Raw genomic sequence first — 21,096 nt, 5'->3', positions numbered from 1 at the left:
TTTAAATTACAGCTCAATAATAACATGGTAATAGTGGGGTAATAGTTTGTTTAATAATTAAGTAATATCATGTAATTACCAAAGAAATAACCAGGTAATAGCTTGGTATTGATGATGGTTATATCTAGGTAATATCTAACTGAAATGTATGTTACAGGTTAATAAGGGGTAATAAACAACAGGTTAATCATTCATCACTCATTACAAATTCATCACACGCTAAGATTGGAATATTCTGCTGGATACTATATGAAAACTAAAGACTTCTGCTTCATTATACGTTCTCTTTTAAATCAAACATCTTAAGATATGAGTGGAAAGTATTATTCTTTCAACTACATTTCTAACATTTGTTAACCCAAATGTAGCTTAACCATGTCATGTGACACGTTACTTCAGTACCATTTAAGAACAAGTATTACTGGGACCACTAGAGAAAATTGAAGATAAACATTTAATATCCAGGAATGCACATTATAGACACTACCACTAAGTATCTGTGTAACAATTTGACCACAATATAGCACTTTTCTTCCTTTTTAGGAAATTGTTTTGGGTTTACATTTGACCTCATTTACGTTGAAATAAATAGTTACAAAGTACAAATCTTTCCGTTTCCTGCCCTTCTTTAGACACCGGGTAAATTATTAATTGTTACTCCTCATTTCCCCTGGACCCCACAACTGAGGTCTTAACAATAGCACACAGACCATACATGGTAAAGTCATATAATAGGTTTCAACCTTGTCTTACTCAGTACAGACAAATGATTGAGATGTGATGTGCAACTCTATTCAGTCTTGTCACTATACTAAACATTAACATATCTGAACTGAACCTTAGCTTTTTTTTTTTTTACAACATGATGTATATAATCTTTCAAAGGTGTTGCTGATTCTGCCTTTATTCCTAAACATCAGCATTAAACCAACTACTGACATTATACCTACTTACTAAAAAGTATTGCAGTCTCCAATCTCCATTTTCATGAAGGCCACTAATGTTGTAAGCATCTTTGTAAGAGCCCTGACGAGGACCAAATTAGCAGGAATCTCAGAGTGAGTTCAGCTGCAGTGTAAATCCATATAAAGCCCTAAAGGACATCAAATCCCACCTGGAAGCTGGGTGCGTGGTGCCATCGCAGAGAATCAAAGAAAGCACCCAGGATATAATAATCACAGCAAATACAAGGAGAATATTCACCAAAATGAAGACGATAGCATTTTAATAACGATAGGGGTTAGGTAGAGGTGAGCCTAGTTATTTTAAATTTTATTTTATTTTCTTTCTGACTCACCTGTATTGTGACAATTCGTGGCAGCGGCTGGCGAGTGTTGGCTCCACCTTCAATGGCAATACCCAGGGTACTGGCACTCTTTGCCACCCTCACTAGTGTAGAGGTGGGCTCCAACAGCCCTGGCTAAAGTAAGGGGTAGAGAGAGGGGCACAAGGTACAATACACAAGAACATTACTTATACATATATATAAAGCTGTAAATATATGTATATATATAACATTACACAACCTCCCTGCGTCTGCTTCCCCTTTGTACCTCTTTGACTACATATATTTCTCTGCCTGTTTATCCAAAGAAGAGCTTTGTTTTCTCAGAGCACACATGCTCAAGAGTCTTCCCAATGGGTTTACACATTCATAAAGGCCACGACTCATCATTAACATGTACATATTAAACCTGGTGACATATTCACAACATCAGTAATCATGTTTAAGAGCTTCACAAGACGGAGGACAGAAGACATAACCAATCTTGAAATTATTTTACCAGCTTTTAACAAGTCATCTACACAATGGTTTTCTATTGTTAAGTCACTGTTATGTCAGCTCTCGTAAAGTTTCTTGACGGTTTTTATTGTATGTTACTCTGAATGTTCCTGGTGATCCATGTCCCTATTCTAAGATAAAAAAACAATGATGGCGAAGTGGTTAAGAAGCATACCAGATAACTGCAGCATCTCCACTTCAATTTTGGCCAGGGACCTTCATTGTTGTTTAAGCTTTTCAGAAAAGGCCAATAGATGAAAGCTCCTTATGAGAAAACTAACTCAACCACAGGCTACAGAAGCTAGTGGAACAGAGGCTCGGTAGCACAGGGGGTTGAACTTCTTCATATAGCTCACATGCTGGATGGCTCACCTTCACTTCAGCCGTCTCTAAAACATGACTCTGGACCTTGGCACATTTACATACTGCCCACAGTAGACTATATCTTTAACAAATGTCTTCTATAAGTTCATTTAGGAAGCTTTTTATATTATTTGTCAGCACACTCTTGGTTGATACTCAGTAACAAACAGAAGGAAAATGCCTTGCTCCAAGTCCTCAGCAATAAAATGCAGCTTTTTATGATACAAATTTGATTCAGCTTTTGCATTTTCGGCCTAATGACTCCAATCTGAAACAGACATTGAATCTAACATCTCTCTCATCATAAACGACCAGGCTACTCCCGTCCTTACTTGTTATTCATTCCATTAATCAATAAGAAACAGAGAGCGTTTTTAGAGATTCATTATGCTACACCGCAGTGAGTGATGAAATAAATGATGGAGCATGTGACTGAATGAATGACATGAGTGAGAAATAAACAAATGAAGAAAACAAAGGAAACAGTCTGTGTGAGCAAACAGAGGGGGGAGAGAAGAGATCACGGTTAGGTTTAAGAACAGATTCTGGAGGAGAATTAGCAATAAAGCACATTGATTTATCAACCTGTTAACTTGGTATGTTTTTACACACACAAACACACACATGTTTGTACTTCCATACTTGTGAGGACCAACAGTGACATAATACTGCATTCTTTACGTCCATAAACCTAAATACACCTAAACTCTGAAGCCCAGTTCAGACCAAAGATTTGTGACGAGAGGAGTTGAATCTTGCAACTACTTGCAATGCTCCGGTTTGCAACATCTGCTCATGCAAAAATCTGCAGTTCACCACGGCAACTTGACAAGATAGTGTATCATCTCCATGGCAACAACTCTTTGTACTTCTAACTGCCGGTTTCTTTGGCTTTTTTTGTAGCTGAGTAATAGTGATGGTGAATTACTTGCTATAGTTGCATTTTATCGATGAAATAGCCAAAACAAGGGTCAAGAATTTGGAGCCGTCCATGGTTTCTCTTTATTTGAGCACATTTTAAGGCTCATGTCATACAGACATGGCTGTTCCTTAAACAAATTGATGAGGTGATCTTCTCTTTCCTCAGTCCAAAACTCGGCAGTTTATAACTGACTTGACCAGCTGACTATGAGCTGATTGGTTGTTGAAATAGGTGATGTGCCTTATGTTCTAAAACCAGCCAATGGAGATTGTACAAGCTGAGTTGGAGGTAACGCCTTCAGCCAGCAGCTGCTTTCCTGTTGCTACGTTCTATTTCGTCTTGTCATGAATCTTTGGTCTGAACTGGGCTTACATGAACCTGAAAACAAATTTCTTTAACTTAATTTCCAAAAATGTCCCCACTTCCTGAAAATATCTTCAATTAAAATGTTCCTTCTAACTTCCAAAAATGTCTTTCTTAAAAATCTCACTCAAACTGGTCCTCACAAAGACAGAAATACACGTCACACACACCTAAATTAATTTAATAGATTCCTCAGAATTTAACAATGAATCCATCCATGTTTGGCTCACAGCTGTTCTGAATCACCCCCTCACCGGTTTTGAGGGGTTGTCCCCCCCGCCCCCCTGGGTCTCTCGGGGGTGGCGTGTGCGTGAGGAATGGGGGCTGCTGTCTTTGCTGATGTGTCCTGACTCAGCTATGTCCACCCCGCTGTCCTCACTGAGGGTCTGGCCACTGTCTGACAGCTGAGACAGGGCGCCACCTGAGAGTAAACAGCCACACATGACATCTCAGTCTTATTATATAAAAGCCATTTTTTATTGGTTTTACTCTTTTACTTCAACTTTTGAGTTTAATGGAATATTGAAATGCGGTGTTGTCATGGTAAACTGCACAAACGCAAACAAACAAAAAACAATCCAGATTTTTAGATTTGTTCTGAAAAGGGTCAGATTTTGAGATTCAATAGAAGATTAAAAGCTTATTATGATCAGTGACGTTTTGCCTACAGTGGCAATCATACACAGTGTTCTGGGTAATTGCTCATTTAAGCACATTAAGCCCAAATCAATGCATATGATATTTATACACATTTTCTTCAGCATATTTCCTCATTTAATTGCAGACAATGACAATTAGAAAGCCTCAAAATATGGCCAATATCAGTAAATAAATCCAAACTGTGGTATCTAATCTGAATGTTTCATAATCACTACAGATACTTAAAAGTTAGTTAGTGAGAAAGCTTTTATGTTTAAAGTCAATGCAGTGATACAAAATAAGTATGCATTATTTATTGGAGTTATCAGTGTTACAATAAACTAAACTGCAGATTGAGGATAATCATGTAAAAAAGGCAGGTGTTTAGAAAAAAATTAATTCATATTTTATAGACACTAAATTTTTTTTCTCACATTGTATACATTAAACTACTAATATTGATATTTATTTAACAAATTGATCAGTACTTTAAAACAATAATTAGTTGTGCTTAGTTAGTTGTGTATGTTATTCATTTGAGGACACAAATGACAAATGTGACACCCGTTGGGTCCGTACATTTTATTTCCTGAGCTCTACGTTCCTCACCTCGAGCTTGGGGCAGCGGCCGCACCTCGTTAACGTCGGGCTCTGCGTTGGGCCTATGAACCTCCACTGTAACAAACTGTTGTTTAGAGCCAGGAGAGGAGGCGGGGGAAGCTTTGGACATGGACACTGGCTTAAGAGGGAGAGAAGGTGGCGGACGAGGAGCAGGGAGCGGAGGTGGAGGTGGAGGTGACGGGGATGGGGCGGCAGGTTTGGGGCCTCTGCTGGGAGACTGCACCCTGGGGAAAGGGCCGATGTTGTGCTGGGTGACCATAGACAACTGAGCAGCTGTTATTTTTTCTTTCTTGGAGGTTACCGAGGGATCTCTCTTTCTGACGACAGCGTAGTCCTGAGACGGGTCCCTGGGATGTTTGTGGTGCAGTGAGGGCGAGGCGGGGGCATGTCCTGGCTTTTTGCTGTGGTTGTGGGAGCTCGGGGCTGTGAAGTAGAGGCCTGAGTGGGAGGATTCGGATGAAGGGCATTTGTTGACCTGATCTCGTCTACTTGGGCGCCTCTGCACCCCTGGTGGGGGCGGAGGTTTGAAGGAGGGGGGAGATTCAGCTGTGGTGGACTGTACGTCGTCCTGGAGTGAGAGGATATATATTTAACATTGATTAGGGGTGGAACAATGTATAATGGCACAATATATCCCCATACAAAATGTGGCTACACTGTAGGCATTATGAAGCTGAGAAATCCAATAAATCTGATCAGCTCTGACTCTGAAAATGCATAAATTAATTGCCAGAGGGCGAAATATTATTTCATCCATTAACACTGTCAACTGTTACAGATTGCAACTACTTTGTAAAAATGTCCTGAGGAAACAACAGGGTCACCTATTTTTGGAACGACAAATTAATATTGAGTATATATTCTATTCTATAGATATTCTTATTTATTAATTCTGTGAGCCCCACAAACTAAATGCTATTAGAGGTAAATGAGGAAATCTGTTTTTGGTAATTTGAATGCAACAACCCTATAGAAATAAAAAAGGATTTTTACAGTCAGTTTTACCAACTTCGAACCCTGTATCATACTGAAAAATTAGCTGCCTAATTTGTAACATGCTGAGGAAACCAACGTTTAAACCAATTGTTTGTATTCTTTCCTCGTGATTCCCAACACTTTTCACTCACACAATTGTATTAGACACCTGTTTAACCACTCCACCAGTCTTAGTGGCTATAACAGCCACTTGAAGTGTAATGCAAGGGTTGAACACGTCGCTGCTCGTCGGTCTGATTCCACCGGTCACCTGTGTTTCAAAGTAAAAGCGCTCAAACATAAACTGAACAGTGGAATGAACAACACTGAGACATGAGTGGCTCATCAGTGTATGGAAAGAAACATTAAATGAGCATAAAAGAACGTTTACAAAAGAAAAGTATGGTATGATTTGAATGGCATGTAGCCTTGGACGACGGCTGACTAAAAGCCTTTCTCCTTCACCTCCCGCTTGTCCCCTGCTGTTCAGAATAAAAATAATAAGACCTCTTGATATCTCTTGTTGCTTTGGAAACGGCAATATATTTCTTTTAACCCTGAGGTGCAAGGCAGGAGACTTGGACAGGCCAGGTGGCATACTGTAATCAGCTTCTACTCTCTTCTTTCCACACAACAAAGAAAAGATGGAGAAAGGCTGCACCGGCACTTACTTTCACAAAGCTCTACTCCTCGTTCTGATTTGGTGCACAACACTTGTTCCACTCCAACTCAGTCTACAATACCAAGCCTGCAGGTCAGCCACGTCTCAAGCATCTCCATCCGTTTCTACCTCTTCCCTCCTCCTCTCCTGCTCTTTTTTTTTAACCATTTTATTTTTTCACCCCTCCTCACTTCTTCCCTGTGTCGCATCCATCTTTATCAGGCCAAAGCAGGGGCTGTGCCTGCCTGCCTGCCAGGCTCACCAGAGAGATGTCGGTCAGCAGCGTGTTCAGACTCTCCGCGGGAACATCCTCATTACTCTCCACCACGCTGTCGTTCTGAGAGACGCAGGAAAGAAATGGAAGTGAGAGGGACGCGAGGTGGACGGAGAAATAGGGGAGGATGATTAAAGACAGGAAAAACAAGAAAACAGAGAGGAAGGAGGAAGAAGAGAGTGATTAAAGTGAGACAGAGAAAGCTTGTGAACAGATGTTAAGCACAGATGTGTGTTTGTCCCAAAACTAATGTCAAAATAGATTTGGTGCATGTTCCACGTCTCCTAGAAAAAAGGAAAGACATCAATATCTGTTCACATTTGCCGGCCAGTCTTAAAGTCTTAAAGGCATGCACACTCGCACACACTCTCACACACAGCTATCATGTCTTCTTCCACAAGCTAAACACACATGCTGTGAAATCGATCAAGAACCATCAGCTCAGTTCAAAGCAGGATTTGGGAGCTCAATCCCACCGGCGTGGTGGAGAGGAGGTAATTTGCAGCAGATCTCTGAGCGATTTCAGAGCAGAGGAGCTGAGTTCAGAGAAACGTTGCCCTTCATTTAACTCTGCCACTAAACCAAAACAAAAGCCTCATCAATTCAGCTTAATTACCCCTCGTTGCCGCACGGGGAGCACTTACAGACAATTTATTTATCACAAGAGTCAATCGACATTCTACACGCAGAGACGCTGCTCTGCACTGTAAGCACTCAGAGCACGCTGTGTCTGTGTATGTTCATCCGCAATTACCATCCACACAGTGTGTGTTGTGTGTGTATATCTCAGTCCCAGGAATCATATTAGGCAATTCTGCAGAACATGATTTACATACAATGCCAACACTCAGTGCAAATGCAGGAAGTAGTGTTATCTTTATGTAGTGTAGTAAAAAAAACACAGTATGTAGGTGGCCTGTAACATGTTTGACTGGAGGGATCAGACCAGACAATATCAGCTCAGTAATTCCCATATATGACAGATGTGGTGCATCATGAATGAAAATCTACCCTGTGCAGTTTGTTATTTTGGAAAACAACCCATTCTGCATCTGTGACAGCCCACAACGCAAAGACAAACATGTCACAACTCTTGCCCCTTCTCTTACCTAGTCTGACAATGTCTACGACATGCTCTGTGACACTTTGGATGCCACTAACATTACCAATCCTGTAGGTCTGTCCCTGTTTATAGACTGCAAGCTACTGGTTCTACATGTACTATGACGTGTCTGTCGACTGATTCATTCTCTATGAGCTGCATCAAATGTCTTTATGGAATTGCAGATGTTAAACTGCAACAACAGTGGAAGTATTCTATCTGTAACATGCTTGTATTTGATCTGATCTGGTCAGTTACGGATGTACAATTAATGTTGGCTGTTTGTTTAGGCTTAAGTAGTAGTTAAGTAGTTTAAGTTGCCTAAACGTATCCATATTCCAACCATACTGTAGTTGACAGCCACAGATATTGGTACAAATAATCTGATAAAAACCCATTGTCATTGAATGTAATCTGAGGTTTTGCAGAATCATCCAACAGCAACGTTGTGTCTGGCCAGTAAATATTCAAGCTTCAATTGTGTGTGTGTGTGTCTATCTGCCTAATATGTTTGTGTTGCGTGTGTTTGTGTACAGAGTTTGTGTGTGTGCACATGCATTGGTATGCAGTTGACTATATACCTGGCTTTGAGTGTGGTTCAGAAATTCAGTGTTGCTATCCTCCCAAACCCACCCAGCTCTCTAATCTGCTTAACACAGCAGTGGTAGCAGTCACCCATGGGTCCAAAACAGCACAAATAGACACACAGAAAAGAATACAGACTATCACACACACACACACACACACACCTACACACTCTCTCACACATGTAAATGTTGCTTCTCGGAGGAGAAAGCAGAAAGGCCTCTGAATGAGGACTGTTTGGTGGAAAAATTTGCAGACAGTCAACAGCTTATCTCCGCTGTCAGCTTTGACATTGTGTGTGTGTGTGTGTGTGTGTGTCGTGTGTGATATCAGGTGCAATCAGTTGTCTTCATCCACAACCATAACATTTGGATGCGATATCATTCACCATATACCAACACATACTGATGGGTGAAACTGTGCCACATGTGTAACCTGAACAAAAAGTTTTCCAGCAAACTAAAGATATGATTAATAAACCAAGATCAACTAAGGTTCTTTGTCGTGTTTCATTGCACTTCAGAACACTCAAACTGAGTTAAGGTACTCTGTTAAGGTACTCTGCCTTTAGTGCGGTAAACAGTAAACTTCACTTCACAACAAAACAAAAGGCAGGTACCTTAATTCAATTTGAGTTAAGGTACTCTTGAGTTAAGGTTACGTTACAGTGTTATGACTATGTAATACATTATGCCTTAGTAATACATAGGCATAACATCATGACTTCATAAATAAATAGACAATCTACTAATATTACCTGTAAGCAGCTGAGGCTAACTACTTAGAAAACCAGACTGTGTGTAAAGTGTGCTTTAATCACTAGATTTTATGTAGATGTTGTCATGACTATCATATACTGATACTGTTTGAATTATTTTCTTGGCTAAATATATGCATTACCTGATGTTATTTACAAACCAGGCATGCACACTAATTTTATGAAAACATATTTAATGGTAACATATTTGCTAAATCAAACTCTCTAGGATGAAACACAGCTGTTATTTGTGTGATCTTTCCTCTCTGTAACAGTGATGTCATCCTGATAAAAACAGCCAGAGACTTCCTGAACAGTCAGTCACACTGTGAGCACTGTTAATCATTAGGATTGTAGAGACACATCACTTTCTTTGAAAGCACTGTACTTCTTGTCCAAATCAAAATGGAGACAGAAAAAACAAGAAAGAAGAAAAACACTGCAAACAAAAAACTGCAAAGCCACAAACCAAAGTGAGAGTGTGAGTCAGAGTATGCACGTGTGTCTGGTATACATCTGCCCTCAGGGAGCTTTACATCTCCTAGTCTAGTGTGTATTCTGTGTGTGTGTGTGTTGGAAAGCATTCATTACTTTCAGCAGCGAGTCCTACCTCCATCATATCTATCAGCCAGAGCAGCCTTTCCTACAGAGGAGGAGATGAGGGGAGGTTTTTGGAGTGAGGTGGAAGTAAGGGTGGGGTTATTGAGGTGGAAGAAAAACACAACCTATCAAATATCAGCAGAAAGACTTTTCAGTCTCAACAGGAAGGCACTGAAACGTGTCATTATTCAGTCCACACCAGAGCAGCATCTTTTCTTCTGCAGAGTCTGTTATAATCCATGGAAATATATCACACACACATGCACACATGCACACACAGACACAGACACAGACACAGACACACACACACACACACACACACACACATCCAACAGAAAGGAAGGGTGAGCAGACAGCCAAACAGAGAAGGAACCAATCACAATCCAAACAGACAGACAGTGAGACAGACCAGAAAAAAACCCCAGAAAAGTTCATTCATCATTTTCACCCCAAAATATCCAACTCTAATTTCAAGTTTCCACACACCCAATCATTCCTAAAGAAAAAAATAGAAAAACGTATTTTTGTCCATCTTATCTAACCCATACATACACATTAAATCAAGAATGGGCAGATAATCATCCAGCCAACAAACCCAGCCTACCCGAGCAGAGCTGAGGGTGGTGTTGGTCATAAAGCTGGCTGAGGACGATGTCAGGGTGTCTGGGTATGACACCATGGACAGGGAGTCTGGTTGGAGAGCCGTGGCTCCGACTGTCCCCTGTCGCGCCTTTAGAGCCTGAATTTCACGTCGCAGCACCAACCCGTCAAAATGCTCCAGGTCCTGTGGGGTGACCAGACCTCGCACCTCTGACAGCAGAGAGAACTGAGGGGAGGTAGGTAGAGAGGGGGAGAAACAAGAAGGGAGGCAAAGGTATCATGTAACAAACTTTGGTGGGTTAGATCAACCAAAATAAACCTTATTTTTTAAACTGAACAGTTAAAACTCTCCAAACCTGGAAATCAACTCTAATCAAGATTGAACTGAGAGTTGCTGAGATGGTTGAGCTTCAATAACGTCTGGATTTGTGAAAAAAAATGAAAAATGAAAGCACTGCCTGGAGGAAAATAAAAGGAAAACTTACCCCTACTGAGTTTTCTCATAAATTGAATGAATTTTGCTTTTTTTTCTTCTTCCTCTAAAAACAACACAGAAACAGCCCAACAGCTCGACCATAACTGATTATATTTCATAACCAGTTAATGCTCACTTTCAAACCTTTTGGTGCACACGACAGTTTAAAATAAAGTTTTTTCTTCAATGCATCGCGACTGCTTGGGGAAGTAACAGTGATGGTCCCATTTATGACCTTTTGTCGTAAACCTGGATCTCATTCAGTCTGTAAAATTGGCACTGATATCAGTATGGCGTATCAGGTCTAATTCTAATAAAACTACTCTGATACCGCGCCCAGTTCCACTTTACAGCACCATGACGTTACGTAACCTCCTAGTTAATTAGCTAGTTAGTTAGTTAGTTGAGCAGATAGGTGGAGGAGCAGCAATGTCAGCAGTTTGTAGATATTTTAAGTAACATTTCATTTGTTAGAGTTAGAAAGAGAAAAAATCTGATGAAAATAAAACCTGTTTTTAAAGTCAGTCAACTGTAATGGTTTTAAGTACTCATATTGATATTGGCAAGTACCCAAATGTATATGGATTGAAAAAAAGTGGTATCAGTGCATCCTGGTAGGGGAATTTCCCACTGAATTAAAACAATGATCAAACCCGACTCTGCAGTGTGTGTGTGTGTGTTTGTGTGTGTGTGTGAGTGCTGCAGGAATGAGTCCTAAAACTCTGAGTTATTATTTTCTTTTGAATGGGTTTTTGGTCAGAAGCCTGGAATAAGGTCCGTAGTTAACACAAGCTTAAGAGATTTTCACGTTTTGTTCTACAACATAAACTATGTCAGTAATTTATGTGACTTAAAAAAGCCGGTTGCTAACAAGTGGCTAAATGAGACTACAGTGGCTGTCGGTGACATTAAACGTCAGCAAGCCGAACACGGAGACTTATCTACTCGCTAGTCTGACTTTACAGCCTCGTTGTGTTTATACTTGCGCTCTTGCAAACTATCATCTTTATGAAAAAAAAACGTGTAATTATCATTAACCTTTGTTTACCACAGAGCTTACTGTCTGCAAATCTGAAATCCAATGGAAAAAAACCCATTGGCTTTTTGTCAAAGGAGCCAGAGCGATGCTAACTTCCAGGTTGGCCTACAAAAATACTTATATCCCTGCAGCACTCTAATCTTCTTGTACTTTTGTACAAATCAAAAAACCGCACCAAAAACAACCCATCAGTAAGACAGTACAGTAGCTCTAAATACAGTACAAGGCAGCTGGAAAAGCTTTCTGTGGGTGTATGATACATGCAGTGTACTTGAGAAATTGGAAATAAAATGCCTTTGATTTATTGTATTTTTTATAAGGTGAACTACTTCAGACTGTGAAAATCAAGAGACTTTTAAGAGCCAAGGAGGAAGGAAAAACAAAACAGAACTGTAAGCATTGGCAAAAAGCCTGAGCATAAATCTCAGAAAAGCTTAGAAGACTTCAGTTCGAAGCTTGCAGCAATCGCACACACAGACTGTACAGGAGTCCTGCATAAAGGAAATTGATTCACGTTTCATCTTTTTCTTTCGTTTCTCAAACAAGCCTCCTCGGCCTTCACCTTTGCGTGTGTGTTAAGCAGCTCGAACAGCGCCACGACTAGCTGCTCTACGCCGATGTGCCCGTCCCGGTACTCCTCCACGTAGTAGCCCATGGTCTGCCGCTCCGCCTCTGTCAGCAAGTGGCGTGCCTGCTCCTCCAGCATGGCCCGCGACTGGTTCACCAGGCTGGACAGGGTCACCTGAGAGCCCGCCACGCCTTTATAAAACCCAGGCTGGTGGAGGAAAAGAGAAGACAAGAGATGGAGAAGAGATTTATATTTTATTTTTATTGTTTGAAATTTATAAGTTGTATTTTTATAATAATTGATTTTATTTTTCATTTCTTGGGTGATGGAGAGAGAGGAAAAAGATGATGATGAGGAAAATCGAAGAGGTGAAGAGCAGGTCAGGGAGAGGAATGGCAGCAGCTGTGATATAGGATTTCTTAGAAAAATGGAGAGGTGGGGAGGATGATGATTTAGAGAAGGATGGGGAAGTGATGGAGAAGAAGAAGGGTGGAACGGAGGAGTGAAAATTTTGAAAAGAATGAGGAGAACAACACAAGGAAGACGTTAGGAGGGATGAGGAAGAGGGATTATAGAGTCAAAGGGTGAAGAAGGTGATTGGGTAGGTTGTGAGGAAGAATGGGGTAAGAGACGAGGAAGACGGAAAAGAGTTTGATGTAGAAGATAGAGAGAGAAGTTTGAGGAGGAGGAGGACTGGCAGCGCATGTTCAGCATGGCAGGAGGTGAAAACTGTAAGGATAACCGCGGATGAGGAGGGAGGAGGAGAAAGCAGCAAGAGTAGGAGGAAGAAGTGATGGATAGGAAGGAAAGAGGGGAGATAACCGCCAAGACCCAGAGGTGATGGAGGAGCAGGAGGAGGGTAAGAGAGCAGACAAAGGCAGGAAACCAATCAGGGCGGACAGAAAAAGAAGAACAACATAAATTACACCCACATGCACTGAACTAACCATCAGTCTTCTCATCCCAAAAGTATAAATTATCATCCTACTTCTTTGTTCTTCCTTCTTCCTGCTGTCCTACTATCATCCATTATCATTAATGCTTTATGGCGTTAACACCACAGCTTGCAGCAGGGCAGAAACTGTGCCATTCACACATGTGGGTGGCAGGTTTTTGGGTTTTAATTCCTTCTACAGCTTTCATATCCATCCCCGGTGTGTCAGCTGGCTCTTCTGCCAATCAGAACGACACTCTGGCACTCTAGAAACTGATGAGCTGCCAATATCACTCCTCACTCTCTATATCTGCTCCTTTTTTTCCCTCTCTGCCCCTTCCTTTTCTTTTCTCAGTTATCTACTTGCTAGTGTGCCGTTTTTCCTTAATTAACTCCTTAATCAAAGACACAACTTCAAAGTCACAGCTTCGGGGTCTGTGTCTGCCTGCGTTTCGTACCAGACGGAAACAGAAGGAGGGGAACACAGCGCCGGGCATGTTTCTTCCTCCTGTTTCCTTCTTCACTCCCTGCTTCCACTTATCCTCAACTCTCGTCTATCTGGATCATCTGTAGCAGGAGTTGTCCCAGTGTCCCCGGTCTGAGCAGAGCCAACAACTGTTTAATGCCCAAGGTGAACTCTGGCGCTACCCTGCCAGAATCTTAATCACCTCAATGCTTACCACAAAAATTTCTCTAAAGCATTCGTGTCCCGGTTATTTAACTCAAGGGCGCCATGAAGTGAACCGATGGGACCGCACGAGTCATGTGAGCAGTCAGTCTGTCTGTGGCAGTCGTATTAGAGGGCAGATTGGCACTTGAGGGAGCTAATGAAATCGGTCGTCACTCAACTGGAGTGGAACACCTGCAGTCTCCTGCTAATGAGGTCTGCTGGAGGATAGCAATGCATGAGGACAGAGAGAGGGCGCTTTTACTGTAATCGCACAATTTTACAGTTAATGGACATCCGGTAACGTCGGTCCCTTTGTTGGAACCGGTCCATCTCTGAGGTCATTCTCTGGCGCTGTTTGTTTAAATGCCATGGTAAGCTGATTGGCATTTTTATCGCAGTGGCCAACAACAACAACGGCCACTGTCGACATCCAAACGATTAGGAGCGAATCAGATAAAGCCGGATCAAAAACTGACTGAGTTAAGACCTTAAAATGTCACACGCCTTATCTCTGGTATAGCTTGATTTCATTTAACAACACAAAGAGCAGAAAAAAAGTACAAATGTTTTTTTTTTTCAATAGATAGGAGTCCGTGTTTTGTTGAGTCACAATTCCATTAGTCTCAACATTAACAAAAAAACAGCCTTTCCATGCACTCTGCTGCTGTCAGTGTGTACAGCAGATTGCACTTCCACCGCAACTTACTCATCTGTACACATTGCTCGGAATATCTCATCAAATGACTTTTATGCAAAGGATTCTTGAAAAACAAGCAAATGGCTGGCCGAGCCGCTGGGTTGAAGAGGCCCACATGGTCATCAGAAACCACTTTGTAGCAAAAGACAAATGGGATGACTAACACTGCTGGATTCAAGCTGGCTTCTAAAAAAAAACTTCCAGAAATGACACTGGTGGGTGAAAAAAGATCTGCTCAGTCTTTTCTTTAAAAAGTCTGTAGCGATTCATACAAAACAAGCTGGTGACTTCATAAGCCTGAGCAATAGTTTTCTACCTATCTTAGAATTTTTTTCTCATAATTGTTTTTCACAATTATGTTGTTACTGCCTGGATCATGTTCGCAGGCAACATCTTTTTGAATTAACATTTATCTACCACACTAGAGTCGCAGGGAGGTTGTTGGGTTGGTTAATTAACAGAATTTCCTCATTATGATAATAGGGAACGTAATCTGAGCGGCATTATGCTTCCTTCAAAACACATTTGCTGTTTCAAATGAGTTGTATATAAACAGAATCTCTGGGAGACGGTTGTGGTGATGTTTGTGACCATGTCATGTCAAATTAATCAAGTTTTCACATCATGGCCATCGAGAATTCTTCATTCTAAATTGGCTGGAAGGTGTGGATTAATTTGAATTAACCAGACACCTACGATGCAGGTGTTTGATTGCAGAACATAATGTTGCAGTATTAAACTGTAGATAAAGACAGCGTCAGTGAGGCTTAGATAAAGACCACAGAGCTAATGTTATCTACCACCAACAGCTTCTGATCCACAAGCACTGATATTTGCGTGAACCTGGACCCCCAAATCAACTAACTGCAGGAGGAGGAACAAGAACTTTTGAACATTACAATAAGCTACAGTGAAGAAGGTTAACCTGCAGGGCTGAGGGACCTCTTCAGGGGGAAGGACAGAGGACTGGAAAGTTTATACAACCAAAACTGCACAGGAAACGAATTGATATGTAGAAGTTTCAGATAAAAAAGAGAGAGGGAAAGAGAAACAGTCTCTCCTCACAGAGAAGCAGGCTGTTTGTGAGAGAGATCGCTATGTAACACTATCTCTGCTAAAAAGCCAGTTTCAGTAATATTGTTCAGCAGAAAGCTGAAAGCTAAAATTTGTCTACCATTTCTAAAACATTGTCAGGATTTCAAAACTCCGAGCTCAGCTTTATTTTATATATATATGATCAATGAGCAGTTTTACTCCCATACTCATGTCACGTTGTGACAACTGAGCAATCTACAAGTCTGTGAGATGTGGTTGAAAGCTCGGGGAAAAGCCAGTGGCTGAACTTTAACATTTTTGTTAAAAAATAACAATGATAGACATATAATGCAGGCCAGGACTGACATGATGTTAACTTAATTCTTATACCCAGTCTTGAGTTCTAGCCTCAATCAAGGGAAGTTACAAGAAATGTTTGAATTAGTCAGGTTTATAAAACAAACCATATAACTGAACTTGTGAAGTATCAGACACAGACCAGAGAAACCAAACCAAAGACAATACACTGCAGGGTAGAGTTTGTGTGTGTGAGCGACAGTTAAAAAGCACTATATTCTTGGTAAAGAAAAAGATTTCCTTGATTTTTCACATCTCTGCTAAACAACATTCAGACATTATTTTTCCTGAACAGAGTTTCTCACTGAAAATAAAAATAGGATGAGGAAAATCATTTTAAAGAAAGAAGAGGAAAGCTTGCCAAGCCAATGCTATAAAAATCGATTGCACATGATGGTGGCACAGATTGTGTCTGACCTGTCGGGGCAGATCTTAGTATTAGAACCTTAAAGCCCACAGAGAGAACAAGTGTACCTCTGCCATGTTGCAATATTACAGCCTTAGAAACAGCCAATACATTAGCTTCTCAATTCTATCACTGATTCCCAACCAAGCTCTATATGTAAACTTTATGATGGTTCCTGCAAAGCCAGGAAGTTATAAGAGACATATTTACTACATCACTGGCACTCCCCACAGTGAAGCTGACAGATAGCAATATTCCCAGAGGTGACTGTGTTCTGATTTAATCACATTACAAGCTGTAATGCTCCTCCATGAGATGGATAACAGTAACCATAAAAGAAGTGTGTTCAAACCACGGAGTCAGATCTTGTCCGCTGCTCGATGACTCGGCTCAAACCAGCCTCAACGTAATTCTGAACACATCGCTAAGAAGTGAAATCGACCCTGCTCTTATCGCAATTTACCGCTGCTAATCAACTTCATCAAGGGGATAAACAGTGGTCGCTTATCACTGCAAGAGTTTCTCTCAACCCCCTGTGCTTTGAACCTTTGTGTGTGTGTTTGCGTGTGTAGGTGTATGTGTTATTTTGCTCAGAGAGCGGCCACATCTCCTAAATTACTGTATGCATCAGAAATTATTATTAGCAACAAAGTCAATACCTGTGACCGGATCAGAATTAAATGTTTTATTCAATTATTTGATGCTCTTAGAGTACTAGCTGATTTACAGTGTGCAGCCACAAAACACATGACCTTATGGTTATATGACAGTAATGTCGAACCACAATGCATCTCTGCTGTTAATGAATGATGACATTTATTATACATTTGAATAATAACACAGACAGATATAATTTTTGCGCAATTGACATTAATATCAATATCTTTTGGCATTTACATTCAAGTCTATACAACTTATGTTTAATGAGTCCAAGGATTTAATCAAAAATACCAAAATGATGCCCTGTTTATTTATTTATTTATTTCTAAATACAGTTGCAGACTGTCTCCTTCACTGTGATGGTCACGAGATGGTTACGGTACTTTTGGTGATACAGGGAAAAAAATACTTTAAGGATGAAGACTAACTGGATGGTTTGGCAAATCTCTGTTAAAGGCTATGGAGCCAACTGCTCCAATGCTACCTGCATTTCAGATTTCCTTTGATACAGTAGTGATACACCATGATACACAAGTAAATACACACACAACTCAATAATAAGAAACTGGCAAATATAAGTCAATCAATAACAGCTTCAGTATAGAGAGACAGGAAACCTTTTACATATTATTTATGATGGATTGTAAAAATTGTTAGCAAGTTTGTTTTTAACAAGAGTCGGATTGAGTCTACGGGGCTTTAAATGAAATGCTAACATGACAATGCTGAGATGTTGATGTTCAGCACATATGATGTTGACGAATGATTTGAATATTATTTGTTTTGTAGTTATTTAGTCAAAAACCAATTGGATAAATTTATAGTATGACCTGATGGAGGCCGTACATTGCCCTCCCTAGAGCCACAGCCTCAAACATGGCTAGAAACTAAACTACATGTATTCCATGAATTGTGTGAAACTGCCTTAAACTTGTTACAAATGTCTTAATCTCACTGAGGCAGGAGAGCCCACATAATGTACAGGCAGTAAGTGGGAAGAAAAGTTATTTATTGTGACAATAGTGCACATTTGAAAACCAGTTTTCCAAAATATGAAATAAAATAAGAACATTAAAAAACCTAATACAAGCAGCTTGTAAAAAAAAATATAAGAATCTTGTCTTGTAATAGTCACAAACCCGCTGCTTGAGGATGTCACCAAGAAGGTGCGCTTAAGAAATGGCTCTATAAATCCTTATCAGATTCACTGTCGAAATATTTATAAAGTATTGATATTGCTCCTGAGCTCTCTCCAATAGTTGATGTTCTTTGTGATCTTTGGTTTAATCCACGATAGGCTGTATGCAGACGTATTTCAGCTCTAGGCTGTAGATTGAGGCTGCAGTCGTCTTGGACATATTGATGTGTATCAGTGAAGAAAGGCAACTGACAGGCGAGATCAGTTGTTTTTTTTAAATTGCACTCTTATAAGCACAACAACAACAGTGCTACCACTATGATAAAGTTCGAGAAGTAATACAGTACACAGTATTGCAATTTAAATTTAAAAAATAGCAACTGTTACCGTCTTTGTGTCTTTCTTTGGCTTGCTCTTGACTTGAAGCAAAACCGAACAGCCCAAACTCTAAAAAGAGTTGCTCTTTACATGGACTGATCCTGAACTGACCCACATGCAAAAAGTAATACGACATTGTCCCGTAATACGACGTCACACACAGCACGCTGTTGTTTGGAAGTATAAATTGAGGCCACTGAAGACAACATGTACGGTTTCATTAATAAGATTTTGTGCAGTGGAAGCCAACGAATTCATAAGCAGATGAGGATGAGGAGAAGGAGAACCACATTTTAATTAGGCCTCTTTTTGGAGCAATGTCTGCTACGGAGGTGTGTATGATGGATGCAGAGTCAGCAAACAGACCAGTTACGATACGATCCTTCAAGTTTTGCTTGTATAGAAGTGTCACCCCAAATACTGCTGAGGTCTGACACCTCCCTGACTCCCTACACTGACTGCCTTCATTCACTCCCGCCACATAGGAATTGAGATGAATGTTGAGTGTCTTAAAAGTCATTTGAATTCCGATATGACTGTTCACACTGAGGTCGCATTGCAAAAAAATCAGACCTGTATTTGATTTATACAGGAAATCTGATTCGGGCACTTTTGCTTGCAGTATGAACATATCCAAAACACCCTGATTTATAAACTATCCTACTGCTTACCTTTTCAAAATGGAAGCTTTATAAATCTCAAAAACGGACATTTTCGGTTGAAACTTGTATTCTCTCCATTAATTCCCCATAATTATCCATTAATGGTAAATTAAATTACAATTGTAAATATTAATATGCTCATAAATAAGACTTTCACTATTACTTGTAAGGGAAAATTGAAAATCAGAAAAAATATGAAGAGAAACTTAACTGTGTGAGAAATAGAGCAGGCTGTTATGGAGGCTGATCCCAGATGGGCTTCCCTGTCTGCTTTAATGATCTTATAATTGGCAAGTGAATAAAAAATAATTACTTGATTGACAGGACGTCACAAGAGCATGAACGCTGCCATGTTAGACCCTCCAGGAAGCTGCTTTGGGTGAAAGAGGCAAGTGAACTGTTTCTCTCTTTTGTAAAGAGCATGCAGAGTAAACACACTTCATAGGCAGCTTTTTATTGTACAATAACAAAAGTCTACCTGAGTAGCAACTCTGATTAAGCTGCCTTTTTTTAAAATCCTGACTCACACATTTGGACACTGTTCTGTACTTTTCTTATTCCAACCTGAATTAAATACTTTGCAGCCTCATGGTACAGTAAATACTAATTTTGTGAGCTGGATTTGGAAGCATACGGTAAAATGTACACCCTCTTAGAGTGTATTTATCAGTCCATGCAGGCCAGTGAATTTCATTGAGCCATTATTCACAAAATGATGATGTCCTTTAATTCACTCTGCAACCTTGCTTTTCTTTTCAAGTGGTGGGAATCTAAAAACATTTCTTTGTTGCCCGTCCCTTTGTGTACTTACATATACATCGGTTATCAAAGTTGCAGGATTTATCTTGATAAAAGAAGGACATCTCAAGATAATACTTGCTAGCTTTCAGGTCTGACTACCATTCGTTTCTGAATTCAAGGAGTTTCTTTCTATGCCTTGTCAAGCTCTTCACTTTGGTTGTGTATGATTACAGTATGTGCACCAAATCCTGTTGTACCTTTAAATTTAAGTCACCTCAAGCTTCAATAAGCAAATTAGGTTTGACTGACAAAAGCAATATTTACCCTTGTTATTTGCTGTAATACATTTTGTTGTCTCTCAAACAACATTAATTTGCTCCAGATCAAGGCCCAAATGGGGTCAGAGTAGAATTAATGATTGAGAATTGCTTTGTGACCTATCCTTAATTAATTAGCTTATCGGTCTGACTTGGCCTTTGGGCTGCAATTACAGGATGGAGGGAGAGGTGGGGGGGGGGAGTTTGGAAGGACAAAGGATGTGACCGCTGGGATGCACTAAATCTACAGGCACCATTTGAGGGAGAGATGACAAGGAGATACAGATTATAAGAGCACAAACCCTTAAGCCAGAGATACTTGCTGTTTACTTGATACTTGCATTCATTTCTGAGGAGGCGCACAACCAACGGCCCAAACCAATACACGATGCAAGCAAATATAGTTAAATATCTCCGGCATTAGCTTGTTTAAGCAGGGCAATCGCGGGCGGATCATTCTAAGAGAGATTAATATATATGCTGAGGATGTGTTGACACAGTGAGAGGTTAGTGGTGGGGGTCGACTCAAACAGAGGCTCCCTGGCTCACATGGAGGAGGAGCAGGGCTGTGAATTATCACCCCCTTTCCTGCTGCCTAGCCCTAAACCCCTTCTGCTACATATCTTTCACTCTTAATGCCCCCTCTCTCTCTCTCTCTCTCTCTCTCTCTCTCTCTCTGTTTCTCTGTGTGTGTCTCTCTCTCTCACACACACACACACACACACACACACACACCATATGGTCGAGGAGCATCAGATGAGGAAAGAAAGGATC

The 21,096-nt window shown here is 40.5% G+C and overlaps 1 protein-coding gene across 1 annotated transcript in view; it reads right to left on the bottom strand.

Moving 5' to 3' along the window:
- Positions 1-21,096, bottom strand: part of whrna (whirlin a) — a gene marked incomplete in the record, with an annotated part of 122,113 nt that overhangs the window by 7,734 nt on the left and 93,283 nt on the right. The window contains 6 exon segments of the mRNA XM_035667386.1: positions 1,298-1,420; positions 3,686-3,852; positions 4,680-5,259; positions 6,590-6,664; positions 10,250-10,471; positions 12,322-12,534. Coding sequence (XP_035523279.1) covers positions 1,298-1,420; positions 3,686-3,852; positions 4,680-5,259; positions 6,590-6,664; positions 10,250-10,471; positions 12,322-12,534 — 1,380 coding nt within the window.

The sequence above is a fragment of the Morone saxatilis genome, unplaced genomic scaffold, assembly GCF_004916995.1.
Source record: "Morone saxatilis isolate NCDOM2014 unplaced genomic scaffold, NCSU_SB_2.0 Contig21, whole genome shotgun sequence".
Classification (NCBI taxonomy): domain Eukaryota; kingdom Metazoa; phylum Chordata; class Actinopteri; family Moronidae; genus Morone; species Morone saxatilis.
The sequence above is the reverse complement of the archived record's forward strand: the minus strand, read 5'-3'. Positions and strand labels throughout refer to the sequence as shown.